This window comes from Epithele typhae (assembly GCF_022376455.1).
Source record: "Epithele typhae strain CBS 203.58 chromosome Unknown BXZ73scaffold_139, whole genome shotgun sequence".
NCBI classification, from domain to species: Eukaryota; Fungi; Basidiomycota; class Agaricomycetes; order Polyporales; family Epitheliaceae; genus Epithele; species Epithele typhae.
This window is the reverse complement of record NW_025954330.1, coordinates 53348-63342: the sequence shown is the minus strand read 5'-3', so window position 1 is coordinate 63342 and position 9995 is coordinate 53348. Positions and strand designations below refer to the sequence as shown.

Here is a 9995-nt window from a genome sequence, read left to right as displayed (position 1 = left end):
TGTGGACCTACCGTTCGGTACGGTTCAAATGGGGCTGAGTATGGTTGAAACCACAGCACGGTTCAAACCGTCGTATGGTTGTAACCGCGGCAAGGTTGTAACCGTACCGTGGTTACAACCTTGCCGCGGTTACAACCATACAGTAGTTACAACCTTGCCACGGTTTGAACCGTGCTGTGGTTACAACCTTGCCGCGGTTTCAACCATACGACGGTTTCAACCGTCCTGCGGTTTCAACCGTGGCACGGTTACAACCATGGCACGGTTTGAAACCGTCGTATGGTTGAAACCGCGGCACGGTTACAACCACAGCACGGTTACAACCATGGCACGGTTACAACCATGGCACGGTTACAACATCTGAGCATGCGACATCATTAAGACACCGACGTCATTTGAGGCACGCCCGGGGTGGCTGTGCCCTGGGCGCGCCTCGGGGCCTGAGCTCGAGTCCGAGTTTCTCGGACTCCGGCGTTCTTTGCGCACGCCCAGCGCCCGGGCCGCTCCCCGCCCCGGTTTTCTCGCGCCTCCGCTACGCCTGCGCGCGCGGCGCTCAAGTTCGCGTTCTTCCTCTGTCTCCTCACTTCCCTCGCTCGTTCTCTCTTTCACTCTCTTCGCTCTTCGTTCTTCGCTCTTCGCTCTTCCCTCTTCGCTCTCTCTCTCGCTCTCGTCACCATGCCTGCGATGCACCCCAACCACAGAGAAGTGAGCGTTCATTCTGGTGCAGATCGCGCGTGCTTACCTTTTCCGCAGGTCCTCGAGGATATGATCCACACACGCCACTCCAAGCTGACGCTTGGACGCATCGAGGAGGTGAGCATTCCGTTCATTATCTCTCACGCCGCGCTCACCTTCGCCTTCAGGCTCTGCATTACGGTCTCGGTGCCGAGGTGGTTCGCCGGGACAACACGATCATCGTTCGATTCCGCGCGGGTAGGTGCCGTGTGCTCGCCGCGAACGACAACGTCGAATCTTTTCATGCGGTATGTCGTTCCGTTTCGCATTCGGTCTCGCGCGCACGGCTGACACGGCTTCATAGCCTCACGACGGCAGAGGGAACGTTAGTGCCCACCACTCTCACCTGTAAGTACATCGCCACCCTGCGCGCGCGACCGATGACGAGACACTTTACAGAATCGGGCGTTGGATAGTGAAAAGCTTCAATTTCGAAGCCAAGCGTTTCAAGCACTGGGAGTGGGACCTGATGTGCCGTCGTCAGTGGCAGGCGCCCGCTTGAAGGCCGAGTAGCCCGTAACGTACCGTACCGTAGCTTAACTCTTCGTAATGCTTTGAATCACACGTCCATCTTTTTTGCCTTGAAAGTCTGTAGTATTAGTTCATGTTCGGTCATGTACAGTACTTGGATGTCACCCATCAAATATATTTCGTCTCCCCAGCCATGTCCGTTCACACTGTCATGGCAGTGAGCCCCGAAGGCGCTTTCTCGCCCCCGCACGCGTCTCCAAGAGGCGCCGTGGTCAGCGATAACAATATAAGAATCAGTGCTCCTCTAAATGGTGTAATAGCGGGGCAAGAGGGAAGGCGCCGCGCGACTTGAATGGTGAATGCAGCGCATGTCCAGCGCACTTGCACTCATGATCGCAGATATCTCTCATCGCGTTGTACCGGCGTGAAGAAACCTTCCTCGTCCGGACCGGCGTTGGACGTGCGCAAGAATGCGGTCACCGTAATATCATAGCGACCCAGGGTCTGTTGCCCACAGACGCCCGCAGAGCCGCGTCCGACTTTCTCGGACAGCCCGCCGGCCCGTCTGCTCCCGCTCGTTCTCGTCCTTCGCGTCTACCGTCTCGTCTCGCTCTCGCTCTCTCGCTCTCTTACTCTCTCGCTCTCGCTCTCTCGCTCTCGCTCTCTCGCTCTCGCTCTCTCGCTCTCACTCTCTCGCTCTCTTACTCTCGCTCTCTTACTCTCGCTCTCGCTCTCTCGCTCTCGCTCTCTTCCGCTCTCTCCCTCTCTCCCTCTCTCCCTCTCTCCCTCTCTCCCTCTCTCGTTGTCGCCCACCCTCCCGCTCTTTCGCACTTCGCACATTTCCCTCGTCATTCAGCCTGACAATGAACAAGAATAACGCGCACGTACGCACCTTGTCAGCAACATCTTCATTCTGCTAATGATGAGTAGATCTTCAACGTGATCTACGGCGTCGTCGAGCCGGAAGATATCAAGTTCAAGGACTTCGAGAAGGCGATGAACAGCCTGGGCGCGCGCAAGAGCACCGGCGGAGGCTCTGTTCGATCATTTACGGCAGCCTGTTGGAAAGGCACCGTGCACGTACACCAGGTCAGTCTCACTATTTCGCGTGCTGTCCCTCGTCGCCGACCAAAATGCCAGCCACACCCGTATGACCACTACACGAAGAAGAACGCCAGGAGGCTCAAGGTGAGCGAAGGCTGTCTGCGACGCATAGACTCGATGCTCACCTTGTCCAGGTTCAGTTGGAGTCCAGTGGATTGACCCACCGGGTCATTCGCCGTGAGGCCCGCAAGGCCGGCATCTTCATCCCGAAGCTGCCGTCCCAGTAGAGTAGTTTCCTAGTCTCAGTTTGCTTCGTTTAAACCTCGCCGGGTTCGATAATCTCGGATTGCCGAAGTGCGGGCGCGGGCGCGGGCGGACCGGCCTGGCGACTGAGCGTTATGTGCCGTCGTCAGCGGCAGGCGCCCGCGTGAACGCCGAGTAGCCCGTACACGACCTTTGTTCGTAATGCTTTGTATGACACGTCCGTTGTGTTTGCCTTGAACATTTCTAGTATCAGTTGAAGTCTCGTACTTGAATGTCACACCCATGAAATATATTTCTCCCCAGCCCCGTCCGTTCCCGCTGTCACAGTGACGCGGCCCTCCCGCGTGTCGGTCGCGGGCAGGAGGAGGTGTTATGGGGGCCAGTGCGGGTGGCAGGCCGCCGCCGCCCCGGCCGGGTGAGCGCGCAGAGCACGTTGATCGGAGCGCGCTCGCAGGTGCCTCTAGGGCTCTCATCGTGTCGTACTGACGGGGGCTAACTTAGGTGCCCGTAGAGCCGCGTCCTATGACCACGTGTATTGCTTCATTCTCGTGTGATGGAGCGGGACCCCGAGGCCGGGAACGCAGATACTCAACAGGCCAGAAGATTTCACGGCAACCCAATATCCTCGACCCAGGGCAGGGGACGTCGCGAAGATGCATGACGTATGCCGCATACCGGGCGGGTGGGGCAGAGGTGAGGGCGGCAGTGGGGTCGCAATCGTACAGCAGACGTGCGAAAAAAGGGGATATACGAGTACTGCATCCTCAGTCCCACCTCTCCCAGGGATACACTGGTCCCGCCAACCTCTCCAAAAAGTTACTCGACGAAGGCCACGGAACACCCCGCTCTGACCCTGGCATCCTTCCGCCGACACGTCCCCGATCTGAGTGCGGAGCGGGGTGGCCGTCTTCGAGCTCGTCCGCCCGCTGAGACAGATTGTCCGCAATGAGCATCAGAGAGGACACGAGGTCCAAGTTTCGCTCTTGAAGGCGGGCGGAGCGAGCTTCGGCGATGTTTTGAAGATCTTCCACGCGTCGTTCCAGAGCCTCCACGACCTTCACCAGAGCGGCGTTGGTGGCGAGGACCCTCCCCAGAATAGTACGGCATTCCTCCATCATGAAGGAATGCTGCTCCACGGATGAAACGGGCGCGCCTTGATTTTGCTATGGGCTAGATGTCAGTTGGATGGGGTTATATACTGGCCGGACACTCACGGGGGCATATTCCCCGGTCAACTGCGGCGGAGTAATTGTGCCGACCGTGGGGTAGAAAACGTCGCCTTCCTGGCGAGGGTATGGAGGGTCTTGCCACCCAAAGGCGGCGTTGAGCGAGGGGGCGCACTCGTGGGACATGGGGACTTGTGGGCGAAAGGGAAGAGGAAGAACTAGAGGGGACGTTCAACCAGACCTGTAGCCTGTAGGTCTCCAGCGTCGAAGGGCAGGGTGATGGTAGTCTGGACTCCGAATCAGACTCCAGAATCAGAAATGGCGCTCTGCCGCCCAATGGGCGCCCGGCGCCGCAGTCCCTGCTTTGGCGACGCTCTCGCACGATCGTCGGTATCAAAGAGATGCCCCGCTGGCACGTTCCCGCCGGCGTGGGATGTGGTGGACAACCGATGGGGACTCTGCCGCTGGAACCTTTCACGTCGGGAAGCACGAAGTAGGGAGGGGAGGCATGTGGTACGTTCTCCAGATTGACATACTTCATGACTTCTGGAAGTCGTTCTCCGCCCGCCGGCAAAGGTGGTACCTTGCGAGTGTATTCTCGTCAAACCTTGCTCGTTTCAAACGACCATCTCTCACGACCACAGAGTTGGACACAAGGTATAAGCCGTTCGTCTGATGGTTCCAGACGTACTCAGTCGATCGTTTCAACAGGATACCTATCTGAAGCTAGCACTTCACTGTCCGAACCCTGACAGTATTCTTTCAGGACGTTTTCCGCGATCCACGACTCACAGATTCAAGGTTATTGATGAGGGAACAAGTTTTACCCCCAACTGTTGCTTCGTCATGGGGCCTTCGCCGTCTTCAAAGGCGATGCATACTAGGTTCGTTCGCCAACAGTTCTATCCATTTTTCACGCGAACCCTGATTGCCTCAGCACTCATGTCCTATGCTTTGTTATCACTCTGTCTGTTTTCTCCCGCGTTCAAGACTATCCGGTGCGTACTAAATCTTCTCTTCAAATCTCCTTCTGTCAGTCGTCATTGTTGTGGGCCGGGGGCACCTCGCATTCTCTACGTGGGCGGAGGCCGGAGACTGCGCGCGACAGGCCGGGAGCGTCGGTGTGCTCACGCGGCTTGGATGCCCACCGCTACTTAGTCCCCCGTATTGCGGCTTCGTTCGGACGAGTATGATTTACTCTGCTTGCGAGGCGGGGATGTCATGGGAGTTTCCATGGTCTGCACTCGCAAAAGCCCGTGACCAGAGAAGGGAATGCGACCCCAACGCACACTCTGACTCGGAGGAAACGCCGAGGGTCCTCCGGACGGGCTGGGAAACCGTAGACGGTATTGGGACGACCCTGCGAAGCGGCGAGTTTTTTAGTCCCCGGGGCGTCAGATGGGCGGCCTCGGAGACCGCCCGCTCTTCCCTCCTCCTCCCTCCGCAGCTGCCGGGCCGTAGGGCGGGGCAGCTCCGGCCTCGGGGGACGAGGGCACACCATCCCCATCATCGCCCATCACCCCTTCTGCAAGGGCAGCGCGGCTTGTCCGGCCAGAACCGAACGAGTCCCATCTCGCATCGCGCCTTCTCCTAGGGCACTGCTGCTGGAAGGTGCGGTGTAAGAGAGCCCGGGGGATAGGTCGTGGAGTCTCGCTCTCTGGGGGACCTCATGGTGGGTCTGCCCGATTGCAGACAATAAAGCAGACGCCTATGGGTACGCCTCCCTCGCGTTCTGACTGCAAGCTCTATCTCTCTCTAGCCACCTGTTCTTGGGGATTGATGTATACTTTGAAGGTCATGCACTTCTTCTGAAAGTGCGCATAGCATCATCTGCAACCTGTACGACACTTCGCGAGACGTAACGGCCAGGTCATCCCGTGTGCGTGCTCGCCACCCATGATTCTCGTCGAGTGGCTGAGCATCTAACAATCGCGGCTCAATCTAGTTAATGGCCGGTCGTAATTCTCGGATGCTTCGGGGACCGTGACGAGCTCACGGATAAGCCTGATATCGGTGGTCCACGAGGTCAGCGTTCCTCCCTGCCAATCTTCCGTCTTTCCGTCATGAATCTTGTTTCTTTAGAACTCGTGGCCGGCCGTAGCGTCTCCGGAGCGAAGCCACTGCGGTCACGCACCAGCCGGTCATAGCTTCGCCCTCGTTTCGGGGGCAAATTCATGGGCGCCGCGGAGTGCATCGCCGGTTGGCGTCGAGCCGCGCGGGATTCCCACCGTGCGTCTATGCTTGACGCTAGATCGCAAAAGGGGAAGGCCTCCCGCCCCTGCTTCTCATCATCAAGAGATCCACACAGGTGATTGTTGGAACACTGGTCGACTGGAGGTATATAACCGCTTGTGCACTCCGAGCTGGTCAGGCTTCCCCTCCGTCGCCTTCTCGTCCGCTCCCGCGCCCCACCTCCATTCGCAATCTGACGCCCCTCGAGTCACTATGTCTTCCCCTCTGGACCGTCCCACTCTCCCCAGCATCCGCGAAATGCTCCCAGGTACGTCCCAACATCCCCACTCTGCTGCCCCTGGTGTTCTCAACAGGCGATTCTCCAAACCAGACCACCAATTTGAGCTTGCGAGGCAGGGCTCGTCGGACATTCTGCCGGGCGGCCCCGCGTGTCAAGTCCCGCCTCAATTGAGGGTGCGTGCCATACTCTGAGGCAGACCGACGGCGCCCACTAACCCGTTTCGTGCAGGTTCCGCCCGCCTCAAGCCGCCGCGGCACTCAGCACTCACGCTCCATTTCTTCACCACAAGCAGCCCACCCCCACCCCCCTCCCCCCTTGACAGCCACACGCTCGCTCGGGCCGCAGTACCGCGCGCACCCCGCAGGTTTGAGCGAGGCCCCTCGCGGGAGTACCTCGATGTCCCAGTCGCCGCGTCAAGAGTCTTCCTCTCTCGTCGCCGGCGATGTCTTTCAACCTCACTTCCGCGACATCGCCTCACACCCATTCCCGTACGACTCCGCCGGCACCCGCGGGACCCCGTCGCAGCGCGCACTCCGCGGCTACTCATTCTACATCGTTCCCGCAGACGAATGCCCCCCCGGCGACGACCGCAGGCACGGATGCGGTATCTGCCACCGCCGCTTCAACCGACCCAGCAGCCTGTTGATCCACATGAACTCCCACACGGGTGCGCAGCGTGAGTGGCAATATACGCCTTATTTTTGATGGCAGCCCCGAGGTCTGACGTACGCCGCCCGCCAGCGTTCGAATGCCTGTTCCCGGGCTGCACCCGCCGCTTCAGCGTGAACTCGAACATGCGCCGGCACTACCGCAACCATCGCGAAGGCGCGCTCGCCGGCTCCGCCGCCCAGCCCAACATATCCCCTCGCATGCAGTACCGTAACCCGTACCCACCCCTGCCGTACCACGCGCCGAGCGTGTCGCCCTCTGCCTCCTCCGCCTACTCGTCCTTCACCGAGGGCAGCGATGACCATTCCGACACTGCCATGGCGCACCTCGACGTCCCGCGGAGCCCAACGCTGTCCTGCTCGTCGCCCCCCAGCCGCGCGCGCTCGCACTCAGAAACGCGCTCCGCGCCGAGCGTCGCGCCGGTCGTCATGCCGCGCCGGCGCTCGTGCACGGTGCCCAGGTGCGACTGCGATGAGACCCCGGGCACGTTGCGCCCAGCAGCGTTCCATGAGCGTTCGGCATCGATTACTGGGTACGCGCGGCGGCGTTGAGTGCGCGCGCGACGCAGAAGCTCCGCCGCCGAACGGACTTGAGCTCTCTACGCTCGCCTAGCGATGCGCACGCGGAACGAAGAAGAGAAGAAGCCCCTCCTTGCTACGTCGTGTCTTGATAGACGTTCCCTTTCCCTTCGCGACTTTCCCCCTCTTTCCCGCTGCTCCCGCCCCCTTGAACTCGTTTGGATCGGTGTGCGAGCGCGCTTTTCCTTCTTGGCCGCGCGCTCCTGGTTTCTTCGTGTTGGGATACACACGATGCTCCTTGCGCCATTATGCTCTGCCACCTTGCTCTAAGGTATCGTCTGCTATCTCCACACGCTGTTATTCGCTGATACATCGCTGTCTCCCTCCTTTCGATGGACTCTGGTTGTCTTTGGCTTTCGTGTCTCCCGGCCCCGATGTATTCACTATTATGGATCCCTGTGTATGACTATCTCTCCTCACAATGCAAATGATATCCTCTCGGCATCAGGTCTGCCTCGCATAATATTACGTCACCGTTACCTCCTCATGCGGACACCCAAACGGCCCGCTTCACTGCCCTCGTCTGAATCGTACCCTCGGCTTCGCTCTGAGGTCCCCGAGTACTCGTCCATCACATCGCGCATCGTATCGGCTTCGAAGCACCCAGTCACGCAGCGCAAAGCTGTGCGCGCGACCTCGGTGCGATGGATGCCGCGCCCCACTCGCCTTCATCCCGTTATGGCGCGCGATGCTCCCTGCCACGGGGAAAAATTCATCCTGCGCCCGGACGGCGATTTCCGTTAGTTTGGGCGCGGATGATCACGAACCCAGGTGCGCGGGTGCGCGCAAACGGAGATGTTTCGGTCGAGGGTGAACTCCAGGCTCGCCATTGGGTTCTTAGTGCTGGAATGAGCGAGCAGGGCGTGCGCCGGGCGCGGGGATCACTGTCTGATTCCCCGGTCTGTGGGGTATTTGCAATGACCTTTGAAACGATTCCGCACCGCTTTGATCGTGGACTAGGCACAAATGCAGAGGCACGGACAAGGAGCTATGCACCCTGCGCTGCAAAGGGATGGAACTGGAAGGGAGTGATCAATCGAATTCATCATCGCCGGTAGTAGATGATCGCGCACCTGGGGCAGTTCGGCTGCACAGTACGCTCGCAGTTTTTAGCGAGGGCCGCAGTGTTTTTCTTGTTTGATATCGTCTTTCTAAGCTGTGCGTACAAGGTTGGATGTACTAATCACAGCGTCGGAGCTTCGTCCGTAAGAAGCGTGGGAAGGCTCACAGTAAAAGAGACTCACGCAAAGCAAGTTACCTTCGTCAGGAACTGCGAGCAAGCTACATGTCAGTGATGAGATCTGTGAAAGCTGACGCGCGATTTTTGCATACCCGCGTAGTAATGCATGGGAAAACTTGTAAAGACAGTCATGGCCGGTACTCAGGTGGATCAACAGCATCGAGGAGGTAACGTAGCACCGGTCGGAATGAACATCTCGAAATACGTAAACGAAGTCACCATCTGATATGTTCGCCGCAATAATCAGAACGCTCATCGCGCTGGGACATTCAGTAAATCGAGGATCTCTATCCGCCACCGTCGCCGAACAACGCCACGGGATATCACCCGTCGCTCGACATTTCCCCACTATTGGCCACATGCTACGTGGAACGGCCGACAACGAGCAAACACTAAAATTGATGTTCTGTAAGAAGGCCCTAAAATCGCGCGCACCGGCACCACCGCCTTTTTCAAGCGAGTCACCACGTTTTCCACCGACCTCACACTGGGGAGAGAGTTGTTGGGAACGTATGCCCCGTGATGGCTGGCAGCAAGCGGAGCTCAATGAGGCGAGGCCTCTGCCAAGCATAACCCAGAAAGATGTGGCGGTGCGGATCGAGTGTGTGCTGCCGTCCGCGCTCCCATGATGTCTTCAGACCATCTGGTTCAGTACGATGACCCATGCCGCATTTCCCTAGTAAGGAAACTCGCATCGCAGTTGGTATACCGGCATAGGCAGATGCGCCGAGGAAGACAACCAAAGTGCTCGGTGAAACCCTCGAGAACCAGAGATTTTGCCACAGAAGCTTTGTGAGAATCTGCCTCGGGATCGTTCACACAAAGTTGCGCGTCCATGCTGGGACCTTCCACTCACCTCCGCCACCTTTTCCGCGCATCCGGTGGTCTATCCACCGAGCCACTCACGCATGCGAGGGTCTCAGGGAAAAGAGGCACAAGTCCGACACAGACCGGGAGAGCCTGATGCGTACGGGCGTCTTCGGCCACGCTAGGGGGTCGCATCAGAGCCAAGGAATATGTGGAACTGGTGTGGTAAAAATCCGCATGGGCGTTTCTTGTTGCGTTACGGAACATAATCCCCTTACAACTGTTACCGGACAGACCACAGCGTGCGCGACATGCGTCTGTGCTCCCGCCCAAACGCCTCCGGTGATCGTGCAGAAGAAAAAACCCCGGCTTCGAGGACCCCTCCCAACGATCAAGACGCACGGAGCATCGCGAACCGACTCTCGGCGCACACCGCCCGCCCTGCGAGCCGCACTCACCGCAGTAACGTGCAACCCGCAGGCCTCGCGAACGAAGCACCCAGACCCCCGTCCCCCACATGCTGCCGTCCGCCTCGTCTGCTTCCCCGC

General features: G+C 58.9%; 2 protein-coding genes across 2 annotated transcripts; both read left to right on the top strand.

Moving 5' to 3' along the window:
* Nucleotides 1-675: 675 nt before the first annotated feature.
* On the top strand, nt 676-2537 carry BXZ73DRAFT_108079 (uncharacterized protein; the record flags this gene model as incomplete). The annotated part of the gene is made up of 7 exons (XM_048017065.1): nt 676-705; nt 754-813; nt 864-983; nt 1040-1060; nt 2137-2295; nt 2347-2394; nt 2445-2537. 7 exons carry the CDS (start codon nt 676-678, stop codon nt 2535-2537), a joined length of 531 nt encoding a protein of 176 aa, XP_047871384.1.
* Nucleotides 2538-6125: 3588 nt separating this feature from the next.
* On the top strand, nt 6126-7373 carry BXZ73DRAFT_108077 (uncharacterized protein; the record flags this gene model as incomplete). Its single annotated transcript, XM_048017064.1, has 4 exons — nt 6126-6180; nt 6244-6326; nt 6382-6829; nt 6895-7373. The coding sequence occupies 4 exons, from the start codon at nt 6126-6128 to the stop codon at nt 7371-7373; spliced, it is 1065 nt and encodes a 354-aa protein (XP_047871383.1).
* Between the last annotated feature and the right edge of the window lie 2622 nt (nt 7374-9995).